Genomic DNA, 18685 nt, shown 5'->3' with positions numbered 1-18685 from the left:
GTTTTGGTTTGTTATCTGTCTTCTGTTGAATCTGACCTGAGCATCTTAATTGCTCCCCAAAGTGCCTCTGTTTACTAAAACTTCTTTTTTTGTTCAAGGTCTCATTAACTCCTGCACCTGGTAAATCAAAATCAGCTTCATTCTCAGATAGCTGCTCAGGGAACGGTGGCGAAAGGTCTTTCCCAAGCCTGGGACCTTGAGAATCCTCTTGCAGCAACTCAGGGCTCTCTCGTAAACTCCATTCAGGCCCCATAACCCCTCATCCCCAAATCCACCAGACCCTGGCCTAGGAACTGGATCAACATCCCTATTCCCTTCATGAACATCAACATGAACATCATCCCCATTCTCATCATAAACATCAACATGTGTTGGAGTTCAGCCTGTGATTGTGTCTAATGAGCGGAGTACTCTGGATGACAATGAGGTTCAGGTGTCTAATGATCAGGTTGCTCTAGATGCACGGAATGATAATGCGATTCAGGTTCAAAGTTACTCTTCTGAGGGAATGTTCCTGAAGGGTTTGGGGATGATGGTCTGTTCGCTAGGCCTGAATTGCTACCAGAGAATTCCCAAGGCCTTAAGCCTGAGAAAGGCTGGTCTAGCTGCAGAAATTAATGAGCCAGTTAATAGGAGAAGTGTTTTCAGTCAGCAAAGAAAAACAAACAGGTGCTCAGGTGCTCTGCTAGATCGCAGGAGAGACTGATAAGAGATTCAAGGCTGAAAAGAAATCTATTCCTGGCTGCTTGGGATATAGAGTAGATTAGGAGCCCCCGGTGGCTCAGTGGGTTAAAGCACTGAGCTGCTGAGCTTGTTAATCGAAAGGTCGCAGGTTCGATTCCGGGGAGCGGCGTGAGCTTCCGCTGTCAGCCCTAGCTTTTGCCAACCTAGCAGTTCGAAAACATGCAAATGTGAGTAGATCAATAGGTACCGCTCCTGCGGGAAGGTAACGGCGCTCCATGCAGTCATGCCGGCCACATGACCTTGGAGGTGTCTACGGACAACGCTGGCTCTTCGGCTTAGAAATGGAGATGAGCACCACACCCCAGAGTCAGACATGACTGGACTTAATGTCAGGGGACTACCTTTACCTTTACCTTAGGAGATAAAAGTGTCAGGTACATAATGTGTAGCCAGACAAAGCAATGTTGGAATTAAGTCAAGACCTCGTCTCAGGTCCCTGGAAGCCTAGATTTCTGTATTAAGTGCCTTATAATTTTCATGCTGAAGTTCCTTGTTTGATTAGTGCTCAAGTTCTTTGGGGCCTTGGAAGTTCCAGTTTTTGTTTTCATGAAATCTGATGGACTAATTTCTTGGATTATCTGTTCCTGTCTATCTTTTCTACCGATTTGGATTTACCTATTTTTGTGGATTGCTTTTTACTGCTACTGCTTTTAATTATCTTCAATAAACTGCTTGCATTTTACTCAGCTGTGTGGTGTTTGAAGTCAGAGGGTTTCCTGGTCTGGAGTGCAACAGTATGAACATCAGACACAATAACAGGCTGATATACAACATGGGGTCACTTTTGGTTTGCTGAATTGCATACAGAGTGGACTCTTCTCCCTCAGCGGTTGTCGTGCCCATCTTAATGTGTTTCTCCCTCCCACTTTTCGTAGGCACCGCTGGCACAGCCGGAGTCCCCGACCGCTTCCGCCGGGGACGATGCCCGCTCCGCCGCAGACTCGGGCGATTCGGACAAGGAGTCGGTTTGCAGCAGCTCGGCCAGCAACAGCGGAGGCAGCAAAAGCGGCGGCGGTAAAGACAAAGAGAAGGACAAGCCGAAGAAGGACCGGGAGAGAGAGAAGGAGAAGAAGCGGGCCGACTCGGTGGCCAACAAGCTGGGCAGCTTCGGCAAGACGCTGGGGAGCAAGCTGAAGAAGAACATGGGGGGCCTGATGCACAGCCGGACCGCCAAGGGCGCCGGACTGGCCAACGGTCAAGGGGACGCCACGCTGGAGAAGAAGCAGAAGAAGCAGAAGGGGTCCATCAAGGTGAGGAAGGGCAGCAAGGACGAGGGAGCCTCTGCCGGGGAGTCGGAGTCCCCCTCGGAGAGGTCGTGCCCGGCCAAGGTGGTCTCGGAGAAGCCCGCGGACACCTCTTATAAGTACGGCAGCGACGTCAAGCTCAGTTTGAGCATCCTCCGGGCCGCCATGCAAGGGGAGCGCAAGTTCATCTTCACCGGACAGCTGAAGACCAGCCACCGGCACCAATACCAGGAGGAGATGATCCAGCGGTACCTGGCCGACGCCGAGGAGCGGTTCTCAGCCGAGCAGAAACAGAGGGAGGCTGAGAAAAAGATGGCGGCTCTCGGCAACGGCAGCGGGAGGAGGCCAGATTCGGAGTGCAGCCCTCTCCGAGGAGAGGACACCTTACCAAATCCTACCTACTCCCCGCCGGCGCTCTCCCCCTACGCAATCCAAAGCCCCGAACAGGCTGCCATCGGGGCCAAGATGGCCGGCTTCCCCACCAGCCACTCGGGGGTCTTCACCATCCCTCGCCCCTCTATGATGAGCAGCGTGGAGAGCGCGCACCCACCCAGCTACCAAGAGGGTCGGCGGCAGCTTGCTGGTGGTCCCTGCGGCCCTCTCCCTTCCTACGCCACGTTGCCCCGGCACTGCGCTCAAGGGCGGCCCCCTCACCTTTACCAATCCGGCCCTCCGCACTTAGGTGGCCGCTTCTCCCCGACGGACACGGACTTGCTGCCGAGTTACCGGGGGCTGGACTGCGAGGGCTCCCCCTGCCCAGTCTCTCCTAGCAATGGATACCGGGAGTACCATGAGCCGGGCGGCGGCGGCAGCGGCGGCTCTCCGAAAAGCATTGTCGTCGACCCGAACAAAGCCCGGTTCCTCTACGGCGGCGTTCAGCAAACCAAATGCAAACAGCCGAACTGCAGTTTTTATGGGCACCCAGAGACTGGGAATTATTGCTCCTGTTGCTACAAGGAGGAACTGAAGCGGAAAGAACGGGAGCCGGGGGCCTTGACACACCGCTTCTGAGGGCCCCTGGCGTCTGGACCCACGGGTGCTGTGGGGAATGCAATAATTCCCTCTCCTTCCATCCCTTCCCACATCCCGTTATTCCCCGCCTCATTCAGGAGGAGAGATCGGTCAATTAGGGTTTCCCGTGTGTGGCTTGTTTGCAGACGGAGCCGACGCTGCAACAAAACGTCGTGGAAAATGCATGGAAAGCGGCAGGATGCTGTCCTTGGTGTACGAAGTGGGGGCGGAGGGAGCCGTGTGCCGGAGTTGTGATTGCGTGGGGATTTGGTGAACGTTCTGCTTATCTGAAACTCCAGAGAGTATCGCGCGATGTTGTTAAAGTGATGTCACTGCACTTGCACCAGGGATTTGGGGAATGTTCTGCTTATCCGAAACTTCAGAGAGTTTCGCGCAATGTTGTTAAAGCGCTGTTGTTGCACTTGCGCCGGAGTTGTGATTGTGTGAGGAATTGGGGAACGTTCTGTTGTCCGAAACTCCAGAGAGTATCTGAAGCTGAAACTCCAGAGAGTATCGCGTGATGTTGTTAAAGCGCTCTCGTTGCACTTGTGGTGGGATTTGGAGAACGTTCTACTTATCCGACACACCAGAGAGTATCGTACGAGGCGGTTAAAGCACTTAACCTCTCGTCTTTCAAAGTCTCACTCAACTAGAAAGCCCAGAGTTTCCATAGCGGTTGAAGTGAAACAACAGCGCATTAACAGTGCCGTGCGATAATCTCTTATGCAAGTGATTAGACCAGGCTTGGGCCAATTTGGACCCTCGAAATGATTTGGACTTCAACTCCCACCATTCCTCACAGTGTCAGCTCCTTTCCTTTCCCTCCACAGCCGCTTAAGCCTTTGTTTACATTCAGAAGGACAAAACGAGGGACTTCCTTTCCGAATCCTGGATGAGCCCCCATTATTCACTTAAGTGGCTGAGGGGGGAAAGGAAAGGACCTGAGGCTGTTAGGAGAAGAGACCCTCAAAGGTCATCTAGACCAGGAATGGGCAAACTTCAACTCTCCAGGCATTTTGGACTTCAACTCCCACAATTCCTAACAGCCTCGGGCCCTTTCCTTTTCCCTCTTATCCGCTTAAGCCTTTGTTTACATTCAGAAGGACAAAACGAGGGACTTCCTTTCCGAATCCTGGATGAGCCCCCATTATTCACTTAAGCAGCTGAGGGGGGAAAGGAAAGGATCTGAGGAGAAGAGACCCTCAAAGGTCATCTAGACCAGGAATGAGCAAACTTCGACTCTCCAGGCATTTTAGAATTCAACTTCCACAATTCCTCACAGTATCAGTTCCTTTCCTTTCCCTCCTCAGCCACTTAAGCCTTTGTTGACATGCAGAAGGACAAAACGAGGGACTTCCTTTACGAATCCTGGATGAGCCCCCATTATTCACTTAAGCGGCTGAGGGGGGAAAGGAAGGGACCTGAGGCTGTTAGGAGAAGAGACCCTCAAAGGTCATCTAGACCAGGAATGCATTTTGGACTTCAACTCCCACAATTCCTAAAAGTCTCGGGTTCTTTCCTTTTCCCTCTCTGCCGCTTAAGCCTTTGTTTACATTCGGAAGGACAAAACGAGGGACTTCCATTCTGAATCCCGGATGAGCCCCCATTATTGAGGGGAAAGGAAGGGGCCTGACGCTGTTAGGAATTGTGGAAATTGAAGTCCAAAACACCTGGAAGGTGCAACTTTGCACTTCCCCGCCTCAGAATCCTCAGCCGCTTAAGCCTTCATTTACCTTCAGAAGGACAAAATGAGGGACTTCCTTTCCGAATCCCGGATGAGCCCCCATTATTCACTTAAGTGGCTGAGGGGGGAAAGGAAGGGACCTGAGGCTGTTAGGAGAAGAGACCCTCAAAGGTCGTCTAGACCAGGAATGGGCAAACTTCGACTCTCCAGGCATTTTGGACTTCCAACTCCCACAAATAGTAAAAGCCTCGCGTCCTTTCCTTTCCCCTCTCAGACGCTTAAGCCTTTGTTTACATTCGGAAGGACAAAATGAGGGACTTCCTTTACGAATCCCGGATGAGCCCCCATTATTCACTTAATGGGGGGAAAGGAAGGGACCTGAGGCTGTTAGGAGAAAAGACCCTCAAAGGTCGTCTAGACCAGGAATGGGCAAACTTCAACTCCCACAAATACTAAAAGCCTCGGATCCTTTCCTTTTCCCTCTCAAAACGAGGGACTTCCTTTCTGAATCCCGGATGAGCCCCCATTATTTACTTAAGTGGCTGAGGGAGGAAAGGAAGGGACCTGAGGCTGTTAGGAGAAGAGACCCTCAAAGGTCTTCTAGACCAGGAATGGGCAAACTTCAACTCTCCAGGCATTTTGGACTTCAACTCCCACAATTCCTAAAAGTCTCGGGTTCTTTCCTTTTCCCTCTCCGCCGCTTAAGCCTTTGTTTTCATTTGGAAGGACAAAACGAGGGACTTCCATTCTGAATCCCGGATGAGCCCCCATTAAAACGAGGGACTTCCTTTCCGAATCCCGGATGAGCCCCCATTCAAACGAGGGACTTCCTTTTCAAATCCCGGATGAGCCCCCATTCAAACGAGGGACTTCCTTTCTGAATCCCGGATGAGCCCCCATTCAAACGAGGTACTTCCTTTCTGAATCCCGGATGAGCCCCCATTCAAACAAGAGACTTCCATTCTGAATCCCGGATGAGCCCCCATTAAAACGAGGGACTTCATTTCCGAATCCCGGATGAGCCCCCATTAAAAACGAGCGACTTCCTTTCCAAATCCCGGATGAGCCCCCATTAAAAACGAGCGACTTCATTTCCGAATCCCGGATGAGCCCCCATTAAAACGAGCGACTTCCTTTCCGAATCCCGGATGAGCCCCCATTAAAACGAGCGACTTCCTTTCTGAATCCCGGATGAGCCCCCATTCAAACGAGCGACTTCCTTTCCGAATCCCAGATGAGCCCCCATTAAAACGAGCGACTTCATTTCCGAATCCCGGATGAGCCCCCATTCAAACAAGCGACTTCCATTCTGAATCCCGGATGAGCCCCCATTCAAACGAGCGACTTCATTTCCGAATCCCGGATGAGCCCCCATTATTTACTTAAATGGCTGAGGGGGGAAAGGAAAGGAAGGGGCCCGAGGCTGTTAGGAATTGTGGGAATTGAAGTCCAAAACACGTGGAAGGCCCAACTTTGTACTTCCATGCTTTAGACCAAAGCATTGTGTTTGTAGAACTGAGGCGGGCGACTGCGAAGCGTCCTTTTCTTCCCGTCAGATCAAATTCAATTGGATTTTAGTTTTCCTTTCAAAGAGACAATGGAGACAATGCCACCCCACTAGGATCTCTTTACATTAGATAACATTAACTCAAAGTTGTTTTTTTGTGGTTCGTTTGTTCCTAGAGAGGTTCTCTCTCCACCCCGCTCTCCTGGCACCAAATCCTGGACTCTTTCCTTGAATGGGAAAGGGATGGAAAGATCCCACATTTTTCTTTCTAAATTTCCCCCTGAACGACTAACTTTTCCCAACGACCTGGTCTTTGCCGTTGGAAAAAAATCAATTTTTTCGAAAAACCTTGTAGGAAACTTGAAAGTCCGAGACAAAAGGCGGGGAGGAGGGAAGTATCGGCACTGCGTCGCAATACTCCGCTATTTTTGTTATTTTTTCATTGAACGATGCAAAGCAGTAACTTTGCGTGCAATAATCCTCAAATTGAGCAAAAAAGGAGAGGAAACCGGGAATCAAACGTGGTGTCGACCAAAGCAATAAAACACACTAAGAAACTGGGTTGCGGGGAGTTTTCCAGGCTGTCTGGCTACATTCCCGAAGCATTCTCTCCTGACATTTCACCCATACCTATGCCAGGTGTCCTCAGGTGTCCACAACCTCAAAGGTTGTGAGGTCTGTTGGAAACTAGGCAAGTGGGGTTGATATACCTGTGGAATGATGTTCAAGGTGGGAGAAAGAACTCTTGTCTGTTGGAGGCAAGTGTGAATGTTGCAATTGGTCACCTTGATTGGCATTGAATGGCCTTCCTTCCAGACAGGAAACTATCAGGGCCAGCTAACACATGGATGTCTAAAGAACTTCTAACTGTGCTAAAACACAAAAGAGACATGCACAAGAAGTGGAAAAAGGGAGAAATCACCAAAGAAGATCCCAACAAGGGATTCCCCCAGGCTTTGAAACTGCAGTGTTGGAAGCAAGTGTGGAGGTTGCAATTGGCCACCTTGACTAGCATTGAATGGACTTGTAGCTTCAAAGCCTGGCTGCTTCCTGCCTGGGGGAATCCTTTGTTGGGAGGTGGTTGGGAGAAAGAACTCTTGTCTGGTGGAGGGAAGTGTGAATGTTGCCACTGGCCGCCTTGATTAGCATTGAATGGCCTTGTAGCTTCAAAGCCTGGCTGCTTCCTGTCTGGGGGAATCCTTTGTGGGAGGTGGGTGGGAGAAAGTACTTGTGTCTGTTTGAAGCAAGTGTGAATGTTGCCATTGGCCAGCTTGATTACCACTGAATGGCTTTGCAACTTCAAAGTCTGGCTACTTCCTGCCTGGGGGAATCCTTTGTTGGGAGGTGGGTGGGAGAACGGACTCTTGTCTGTTGGAGGCAAGTGTGAACGTTGCCATTGGCCACCTTGATTGGCATTGAATGTCTTGCAGCTTCCAGACAGGAAACAATCAGGGCCAGCTAACACCTTCCAACAAGGGATCCCCCCAGGCAGGAAGCAGCAATGTTGGAAGCAAGTGTGAAGTTTACAATTGGCCACCTTGACTAGCATTGAATGGCCTTTCAGCTTCAAAGCCTGGCTGCTTTCTGCCTGGGGGAATCCTTTGTTGGGAGGTGGGTGGGAGAAAGTACTTGTGTCTGTTGGAGGCAAGTGTGAATATTGCAATTGACCACCTTGATTGGCATTGAATGGCTTGCAGCTTCCAGACAGGAAACAATCAGGGCCAGCTAACACCTTCCAACGAGGGATTCCCCCAGGCAGGAAGCAGCTAGGCTTTGAAGCTGCAAAGTTGGAAGCAAGTGTGAAGCTGCAATGCTGGAGGCAAGTGTGAAGTTTACAATTGGCCACCTTGACTAGCATTGAATGGCCTTTCAGCTTCAAAGCTTGGCTGCTTCCTGCCTGCAGGAATCCCTTGTTGGGAGGTGTTAGCTGGTCCTGATTGTTTCCTTTCTGGAAGCAAGGCCATTCAATGCTAATCAAGCAGTTGCAAACTTCACACTTGCCTCCAACCTTGCAGTTTCAAAGCCTGGCTGCTTCCTGCCTGGGCGAATCCCTTGTTGAGAGGTGTTAGCTGGCCCTGATTGTTTCCTTTCTGGAAGCAAGGCCTTTCAACGCTAATCAAGGTGGCTAGTTGTGAACTTCACACTTGCCTCCAACATTGCAGTTTCAAAGCCTGGCTGCTTCCTGCTTGGGCGAAACACCTTTTCCCCACAGGTGTTGGCTACTTGTTTGAATTCTTCTTTGGTGATTTCTCCCTTTTTCCACTTCTTGTGCATGTCTCTTTTGTGTTTTAGCACAGTTAGAAGTTCTTTGGACATCCATGTGTTAGCTGGCCCTGATAGTTTCCTGTCTGGAAGCAAGGCCATTCCATGCTAATCAAGGTAGCCAGTTGCAAACTTCACACTTGCCTCCAACATTGCAGTTTCAAAGCCTGGCTGTTTCCTGCCTGGGTGAATCCCTTGTTGGGAGGTGTTAGCCGGCCCCGATTGTTGTGTCTGTAAGCAAGGCCCTTCAACGCTCATCAAGGTGACCAATTGCAACATTTGATAGACAAGAGCTCTTTCTCCCTCCCACCTCCCAACAAAGGATTCCTCCCCAGGCAGAAAACAGCCAGGCTTTGAAGCTGCAAGGCCCTTCAACGCTAATCAAGGTGGCCAATTGCAACCTTCAACAGACGTGCGGTTTCTCCCTCCCACATCCCAACAAAGGATTCCTCCAGGCAGGAAACGGCCAGGCTTTGAAGCTGCAAGGCCCTTCAACGCTAATCAGGGTGGTCAATTGCAACATTTGATAGACAAGAGCTCTTTCTCCCTCCCATCTCCCAACAAAGGATTCCCCCAGGCAGGAAACAGCCACGCTTTGAAGCTGCAAGGCCCTTCGACGCTAATCAAGGTGGCCAATTGCAACATTCAACAGACGAGCGGTTTCTCCGTCCCACATCCCAACAAAGGATTCCTCCAGGCAGGAAACAGCCAGGCTTTGAAGCTGCAAGACCCTTCAACACTAATCAAGGCGGCCAATTGCAACATTCAACAGACGAGCTCTTTCTCCCTCCTACCTCCCAACAAAGGATTCCCCCAGGCAGGAAACAGCCAGGCTTTTTAGCTGCAAGGCCCTTCAACGCTCATCAAGGTGGCCAATGGCAACATTTGATAGACAAGAGCTCTTTCTCCCTCCCACCTCCCAACAAAGGATTCCCCCAGGCAGGAAACAGCCAGGCTTTGAAGCTGCAAGGCCCTTCAACGCTAACCAAGCTGGCCAGTTGCAACATTTGATAGACAAGAGCTCTTTCTCCCTCCCACCTCCCAACAAAGGATTCCCCCCAGGCAGGAAACAACCAGACTTTGAAGCTGCAAGGACATTCAACGCTAATCAAGGTGGCCAATTGCAACATTCAACAGACAAGAGCTCTTTCTCCCTCCCACCTCCCAACAAAGGATTCCCCCAGGCAGTAAACAGCCAGGCTTTGAAGCTGCAGGGCCATTCAACGCTAACCATTCCCCTTTTCCTCCGACAGACAAGAGTTCTTTCTCCCATAGACTAATTTTCCAAGTTTCCAACAAACCCCACAACCTCGGAGGATGCCTGCCGTGGATGTGGGAGAAATGTCAGGAGGGAGTGCTTCTGGACCTCACAACCTCGGAGGATGCCTGCCATGGGTGTGGGCGAAACGTCAGGAGAGAGTGCTTCGGGAATGTGGTCCGACAGCCCGGAAAAGTCACCGCAACCCAGTGATTCTGGATCGGCTGATCGTGGGAAACCTCCCTCGTTCCTCCATTTTTGCTGCTTAGATCTGTACATAACCTTTCTTCCATGCAAGCTTTCTCTCTCTCTCTCTCTCAATATATATATATATATATATATATATATATATATATATATATATAGAGTGTTCTAGACTACCTCTGTTCTGCTGCGTAGAAAGAAAGCGGCTCCTTTTTGCCGAGCCAGAGAACTTCCCCGGGGATGGCAGATTAAATACTAAAGAATATAGATGTTATTTACGTATAAATATATATATATATATAATTATATTTTTAACAGGGCTACGTTTGTGGTTTTCGGGGTTTTCGTGGGGCGCGAGATGTACATTAGATTGCTAACGACACTCTATTTTTCTTGATACGTAGTGATAATAAAAGACGTGTTTCCGTAATACCTCCCAAATTCGGGTTCTTGGAGACGCCGGCGCAGCACCGTTCTTTGCCCGGTGGGGAAGCAGTCCCTCGTATATCGGTCGGCAACGTCGCCCCGTCCGTTTTCGGGATTTTTCCAGAAAGCAATGAAAATGGTCTATTTGTGGGTTGTCGTGAGTTTTCCGGGATGTCTGGCCACGTTCCCGAAGCATTCTCTCCTGACGTTTCGCCCACATTTATGGCAGGTATCCTCAGAGGTTGCGAGGTCTGTTGGAAATTAGGAAAATTGGGTTTATATATCTCTGGACTGTCCAGGGTAAGGTAATCAGGGTCAGCTAATCACTTCCCAACAAAGGATTCCCCTGAAGCATTCTCTCCTGACGTTTCGCCCACATCTATGGCAGGCATCCTCAGAAGTTGCGAGGTCTGTGGGAAACTAGGCCAGTGAGGATTATATATCTGTGGAAATTAGGAAAATTGGGTTTATGTATCTGTGGACTGTCCGGGGTAAGCTAATCAGGTTCAGCTAATCACTTCCCAACAAAGGATTCCCCTGAAACATTCTCTCCTGACGTTTCGCCCACATTTATGGCAGGCATCCTCCAAAAGTTGCGAGGTCTGTTGGAAATTAGGAAAATATATATCTTTGGACTGTCCAGGGTAAGCTAATCACTTCCCAACAAAAGATTCCCCCAGGCAGTAAGAATCCAGACCTTGAAACTGCTAGGCTATTAAATGCTAATCAAGGTGGCCACATCTATGGTAGGCATCCTCAGAGGTTGCAAGGTCTGTTGGAAATTAGGAAAATTGGGTTTATATATCTGTGGACTGTCCGGAGTAAGCTAATCAGGGTCAGCTAATCACTTCCCAACAAAGGATTCCCCTGAAGCATTCGCTCCTGACGTTTCGCCCACATCTATGGCAGGCATTCTCAGAGGTTGCGAGGTCTGTTGGAAATTAGGAAAAATTGGGTTTATATATCTGTGGACTGTCCGGGGTAAGCCAATCAGGGTCAGCTAATCACTTCCCAACAAAGGATTCCCCCAGGCAGTAAGAAGCCAGACCTTGAAACTGCTAGGCTATTAAATGCTAATCAAGGTGGCCACATCTATGGCAGGCATCCTCAGAGGTTGTGAGATCTGTTGGAAATTAGGAAAAATGGGTTTATATATCTGTGGACTGTCCAGGGTCAGCTAATCAGGGTCAGCTAATCACTTCCCAACAAAGGATTCCCCCAGGCAGTAAGAAGCCAGACCTTGAAACTGCTAGGCTATTAAATGCTAATCAAGGTGGCCACATCTATGGCAGGCATCCTCAGAGGTTGTGAGATCTGTTGGAAATTAGGAAAAATGGGTTTATATATCTGTGGACTGTCCAGGGTCAGCTAATCAGGGTCAGCTAATCACTTCCCAACAAAGGATTCCCCCAGGCAGTAAGAAGCCAGACCTTGAAACTGCTAGGCTATTAAATGCTAATCAAGGTGGCCACATCTATGGCAGGCATCCTCAGAGGTTGTGAGATCTGTTGGAAATTAGGAAAAATGGGTTTATATATCTGTGGACTGTCCAGGGTCAGCTAATCAGGGTCAGCTAATCACCTCCCAACAAAGGATTCCCTCAGGCAGTAAGAAGCCAGACCTTGAAACTGCAAGGCCATTGAATTTTAATCAGGGTGGCCAATTGAAACATTCACACCTATTATTTGACAACACTGAAATGCTGGGCTACTCTAACAACTACATGTCAGGCAGGAAGCAGCCAGGCTTTGAAGCTGCAAGGCTAATCAAAGTGGCCAATTGAAACGTTCACACCTATTATTTGGTAACGCAGAAATGCTGGACCACTCTAACAGCATGTCGGGCAGGAAGCAGCCAGGCTTTGAAGCTGCAAGGCTAGTCAAGGTGGCCAATTGAAACATTCACCCCTATTAATGGACAACACAGAAATGCTGGACCACTCTTAACAGCATGTCAGGCAGGAAGCAGCCAGGCTTTGAAGCTGCAAGGCTAGTCAAGGTGGCCAATTGAAACGTTCACACCTATTATTAGGACACTATTAGGTCACACCTATTATTGGGCCACTCCAACAACCACTTGTCAGGCAGGAAGCAGCCAGGCTTTGAAGCTGCAAGGCCATTCAAGGCTAATCAAGGTGGCCAATTACAACATTCACACCTTCCTCCAACAGACAAGAGTTCTTTCTCCCACCCTCGACGTAATTCCAATTTTCCTAGTTTCCAAAAGACCTCCCAACCTCTCAGGATGCCTGTCATAGATGCAGGCGAAACGTCAGGAGAGAATGCTTCGTGAACATGGCCAGACAACCCAAAAAAACCCGACAGCGACCCAGTGATTCCGGCCATGAAAGCCTTCGACAATATTTGTGTTTGGTTACAAAAAGGGTTTAAGTCTCTCGAGAATCCGAGAAGAAGAGCTTTTCCAAACTATGCAATTTAATAATTCCTCGTCCGAGAAAAAATAATCCAAGTGTACTTAACAGATAATGTATATATCTCTCTATATATATTTTTGGAAGGTTTTCTTGGTTCTGGGATTCTCCTCGGGCTGCCTTAAAGTCAGATCTAAAGAGCGGGATCGATGGGGGGGAATCACAGGTCAAGAGCAATGGTGCCCAATCAAACCTTCCAGGTCTTTTGGACTCTGACTCCCAGAAGTCCCAGCTGCTTTGGACGATGACCAGGGATTCTGGGAACTGAAGTCAAAATACGTGGACGGAAAGAGTTTGGTAAACACTGTCCTAGAGATAAGATCCATCATTGTGTAACATGTATATGATTAGGATGTAAGGTGAGCAAAGTCTAACCTGGAGTCTTGTTTGTGGCTTCTTTGGAGGACGAAACCCGTCCCCGTCTTCCCCTGCGGATCCATCTAAGAGAAGCCTGTTATTTGGGAACGTGGAGGACTTCTCCTCAATTCTTATGTCTGGAAAAAGCACCAAAAATGGCTTTCAAAATGCCCCCAGAACTGGCAACGTTGAAAGGTCTGCTTGAGCTCTGTATCCGGAGACACTTCGGATAAACATGGACATATTTGCTTCTTTGATGCCCAAACGAAAGGGAATGTCTCCGAAACGTTTTTGGAAATTTCTCCGAAACATTTTTGGAAGCATCTCAAAACGTTTCTGGAAATGTCTCCAAAATGTTTTTGGAGGCATCTCCAAAACGTTTTTGGAAGCATTTCCTAAACGTTTTTGGAAGCATTTCCAAAACATTTTTGTCATGTTTTGGAGCCATTTTAGATGGATAGATTTTAGGGGGGAATCAGCAGGTGAATCAGTTGCGTCTGTTGAGATGCCTTGTGAAGACTTCCGGTTTCTGAAAACATTTTGAAGACACATTTTGGAGACGTTTCGAAAAATGTTTCAGAGAAGCTTCCAAAAATGTTTCAGAGAAGCTTCCAAACCCGTTTCAGAGACGCATCCAAAAACGTTTCGGAGATGTTTCCAAAAACTTTTGGGAGACACTTCCAAAAACGTTTTCAGAGATACTTCCGAAAATGTTTTGGAGACAATTCCAAACACATTTCAGAGATGCTTCAAAACACATTTCGGAGATGCTTCCAAAAACGTTTTGGAGACATTTCCAAAAACGTTTAGGAGACGCTTCCAAAAACATTTCAGATATGCTTCCCAAAACGTTTTGGAGACGCTTCCAAAAACGTTTAGGAAACGCTTCCAAAAACGTTTTGGAGATGCCTCCAAAAACATTTCAGAGACGTTTCCAGAAATGTTTCGGAGACGCTTCCAATAACATTTTGGAAACATATCCAGAAATGTTTTGAGACGCTTCCAAAAATGTTTCGGAGATGCTTACAAAACTGTTTAGGAAACGCTTCCAAAATCTTTTCAGAGACACTTCCAAAAACGTTTCGGAGGCGCTTCCAAAAGCGTTTCGGAGACACTTCCAAAAACGTTTCGGAGACGCTTCCAAAAACATTACATAGATGCTTCCAAAATGTTTCGGAGATGCTTCCAAAAACGTTTCTGAGACATTTCCGAACACATTTCGGAGATGCTTCAAAACACATTTCAGAGACGCTTCCAAAAACGTTTCAGAGATGCTTCAAAACATATTTCGGAGACGCTTCCAAAAACATTTCAGAGATGCTTCCAAAATGTTTTGGGGACCAAAAATTGGACACTGGGCCACAAAACGATCCCTGGGCCGTCCTTTTGAAGCAAATACGTGTAAGGAACAGCTGTGTTTCGAGATCTAGAGCATGGATCTCACTTGATCCACGATTGTTGGGAAACGAAATGACCAAACAGATCCACTTCTGCTTTGTTGCCGTCGACCGGAAATCGCTTGTGCCTTTCTTTTCTCCGTCTCCATCCCTCCATCCTCAAAAGCATGGTGGGAGTCGTAGTTTCCGAAACCTCTCTGCGGGTGGAAGATGGGGCATTCATTGAGTGAAGTAAATAGAGCAAAGGCTTTTCTTGGGTCAGGGAACTCTGCGCATGCTCCGATTCCATGGGGAGCAATTTGACGGTGGAATACACTTTTTGGCACCAGTTTCACTTCTGTGGCTTAATGCTATGCAATCGTAGTATTTGTATACTTCGTAATACTACAACTCTCCTTATCATTAAGGGATTGGAGTTAAAGTGGTGCCAAACTGCAGTGTAGATGGTGGGTTTCTTCTCTTTCTTTGCGTTCGGATCTAACCGGACGTCCCAAAGCTTTCGGTTGAAAAAGCAACTATGGAAACGTCACCTTTTGCTTAGGCCAGGCCTGCAATGCGCACAGTAGCTTCATAACATAAGTCAGTTTCCAAAATCCCTGAAATAAATTTCCTGGATGGGTGAAAGGGTTGCATCTATTGAGATCCCTCCAAAATAGCACTGACCGCTCTATATCTTTCCCCGCTAGAGAGTTCGGACGTTGAGACGCCTCGGTTTTAGCCAGGCAAAAAGTTGTAGCGTTGCAGAAGAGTCTTCCTGCGAAGTGTATGCAAATACGCATCTACACTGCGGAACGAATCCAGTTTGAGACCACTTTAACCGTCAGGCCTCAATGCGATGCATTGCTGGAGTTTGTCGTTCAATGGAACCTTTGGCAGTAAGGCCATTGCATTGAAGTGGTTCCAAACTGCGTTCGTTCTACAGTGTAGACGCACCCCTAGTTATTATATAAGTCGCTTAGTGGCCAAATAAGTAGAATAAATACTCAATATCCGAGGCTAGCGATGGCCCCTTCTTGCAAAAAGACAGTCTTCCCAAAGTTTCTCAAGTCCGGTGAATGTATTGCACCTCCCATCATCCCCGTTTTGTGCTCGTTTTCTCCAAGTCAGATCCCTTAACGCTTTGAGTGCATCTACACTGTGGAATTAATGCAGATAATAATAATAATAATAATAATAATAATAATAATAATAATAATAATAATATTGTTTATTTATATTTTGCCCTATTTCCCAGAAGGGAACTCAGGGCGGATTACAGTACACATATGTGGCAAACATTCAATGCCGCTGTTTTTGAACTGCTAGGTGAGCAGAAGCTAGGCTGGCAGCGGGAGCTCACCTCAATCTGGCCTTGAACTGCTGACCTTTCGATTGGCAAGATTTTTTTGCTGCTGGCGGTTTAACCCGCTGTGCTAAAGCCCGGCCCTGTTACCACTTGAGCAGTCATGTCTCTATTCACATTGCTGTTTTTGAACTGCTAGGTGAACAGAAGCTGGGCTGACAGCGGGAGGTCAACTCAACACGGGCTTGAACTGTCAACCTTTCATTCGGCAAGATTTTTTGCAATTGGCAGTTTAACCCGCTGTGCTAAGCCCGGCTCTGATACCACTTGAGTTGCTTCATCTCTATTCACATTGTTGTTTTTGAACTGCTAGGTGAGCAGAAGCTGGGCTGACGGTGGGAGCTCACCGCAACCCGGGTTGAATTGCTGAACTTTCGATTGGCAAGATTTTCTGCAACTGGTGGTTTAACCCACTGTGCCAAGCCCGGCCCCGATTCCACTTCAGGTGCCACTCACATTACTGTTTTCGATCTTCTAGGTGAGCAGAAACTGAGCTGACGGTGGGAGTTCACTCCAACCCAGGCTTGAACTGCCGACCTTTCAATCAGCAAGATTTTCTGCAGCTGGTGGTTTAACCCGCTATGCTAAGCCCGGCTCTGATTCCACTTGAGATGCCACTCACATTACCGTTTTTGTTCTGCTAGCAGCAGAAGCTAGGCTGACGGTGGGAGCTCATCCCAACCCAGGCTTGAACTGCTGACCTTTCAATCAGTAAGATTTTCTTCAGCTGGTGGTTTAACCTGCTGTGCTAAGACCAGCCCTGATTCCACTTGAGATGCCACTAACATTACTGTTTTTGAACTGCTAGGTGAGCAGAAGCTGGACTGACTGTGGGAGCTCGCTCCAACCCAGGCTTGAACTGCCAACCTTTCGATTGGCAAGATTTTCTACAACAGGCGGTTTAACCCACTGTGCTAAGCCCGGCCCTGATTCCACTTGAGATGCCACTAACATTACTGTTTTCGATCTGCTGGGTGAGCAGAAGCAGGGCTGACAGTGGGAACTCCCCGCAACTCAGGTTGAACTGCCGACCTTTCGATTGGCAAGATTTTCTGCAACAGGCGGTTTAACCTGCTGTGCTAAAGCCCGGCCCTGATTCCACTTGAGATGCCACTAACATTACTGTTTTCGATCTGCTGGGTGAGCAGAAGCAGGGCTGACAGTGGGAACTCCCCACAACTCAGGTTGAACTGCCGACCTTTCGATTGGCAAGATTTTCTGCAACTGGCAGTTTAACCTGCTGTGCTAAGCCCAGCCCTGATTCCACTTGAGATGCCACTCACATTACTGTTTTCGATCTTCTAGTGAGCAGAAGCTGGACTGACAGTGGGAGCTCGCTCCAACCTAGGCTTGAACTGCCAACCTTCTGATTGGCAAGATTTTCTACAACTGGCAGTTTAACCCACTGTGCTAAGCCCAGCCCTGATTCCACTTGAGATGCCACTCACATTACAGTTTTTGATCTGCTAGGTGAGCAGAAGCTGGGCTGACGGTGGGAGCTCACCGCAACCCAGGTTGAATTGCTGACCTTTCAATTGGCAAGATTTTCTGCAACTGGCGGATTAACCCGCTGTGCTAAGCCCGGCCCTGATACAACCAAGTCCCTTGGGGAGATGGTAGCGGGGTACAAATAAAGTGTTATTATTATTATTATTATTATTATTATTATTATTATTATTAACTTCACCTGCCATGGCTGTTCATGTGGCACCAAACTGCATTAATTCCACAGTGTAGATGCATCCTCCATCTGTCTTTATTTACTCTTTCCTTTTCTTTTTCCTCAAATTTCCTCCATTATTACGACGATTAGATTAGATGTAGAAAAATCGAGCAAAAATTGACTTTTTTTGAAATCTATATATATATATATATATGGATAGTTGGTTCTTTTTTTGCTATTCCACTCTGAAGTCCTTCTCCCCCCTTCCCCCGAGTCCGAAACCTTTCCGCCTTAATGAAATCTAATTAATAATTTCCTCTTAATGGATTCTAATTAATTAATTCGTTCGTCCCGGGTCGATGTTTGAATCCGCGGAGATGTTGACTTTGACGCCGTTTTCTTTTCTTTTCCTCCTTTTTAGTCGAACTTTGTGGCTTTGTTTCCTTTATGGTGAAACAACAACAATAACAACAACAACAACCATTTCACATCTTATTTATTAAAGCGATACAAAGGTTTTTTTTCTCATATGGCACCTCTCCTTTGATGTTTATTTTAATTTAATTTCTTCCTTTTTCTTAAGGTGATTGTTAAAAAAAATCTACGTTTTTTTAGAAGTGATCACAAGCTGTCATTTGTCTTTTTTGGGTTTTTTTTTTTTTTTTTGGTGTTTTGAATAGAAAATCATAGAATTGGAGGAAGTGGATGGGAGAAGGATGATGGCCTATGGGTTGGTTGTGCTTTGGCGGCCTCCGGTGGACAGGAGAGGTATCGCAGCCCTTCGATGAAAAGTTATTAATTTTTTCCTGAAGTTTGGTATATTATTTAGCTGTTCCGAAAAAGTCCTGCAAAAGTTACAAATATGAAAATGTAACTTTTGCTTTGGCTGCTAGAACCGTAAAGTTACATTTGTATAAGTGGGACTTTTTGCTCCCTATCTAGAAGAAAATCCCTTTAATTGACTCAAATATTATTATTATTATTATTATCTTATCTTTCTCAAAGCTAGGGATAATTGAGCTAAATATTATTATTAATATTATCATCTCATCTTTCTTGATTGAGACTCAAAGCTAGGGATTAATAATAATAATCGACATTATTATTACTATTATTAGCTTTTCTCTCTTGATTTAGACCCAAAGGTAACTACTA

At 47.4% G+C, this 18685-nt stretch overlaps 1 protein-coding gene across 2 annotated transcripts in view; it reads left to right on the top strand.

The window, feature by feature from the left end:
• OTUD7B (OTU deubiquitinase 7B) overlaps positions 1-10344 on the top strand; it is a 57532-nt gene extending 47188 nt beyond the window's left edge. For both annotated transcript variants that reach the window (XM_067472363.1, XM_060758035.2), the window contains exon 12: positions 1620-10344. In XM_067472363.1, coding sequence (XP_067328464.1) covers positions 1620-2999 — 1380 coding nt within the window. In that variant the 3' untranslated portion in view covers positions 3000-10344. The remainder of the gene's footprint in view (positions 1-1619) is intronic.
• The last annotated feature ends 8341 nt before the right edge of the window (positions 10345-18685 follow it).

This window comes from Anolis sagrei, chromosome 12 (assembly GCF_037176765.1).
Source record: "Anolis sagrei isolate rAnoSag1 chromosome 12, rAnoSag1.mat, whole genome shotgun sequence".
Taxonomy (NCBI): Eukaryota; Metazoa; Chordata; class Lepidosauria; order Squamata; family Dactyloidae; genus Anolis; species Anolis sagrei.
This window is presented reverse-complemented; position numbering and strand designations above follow the sequence as displayed.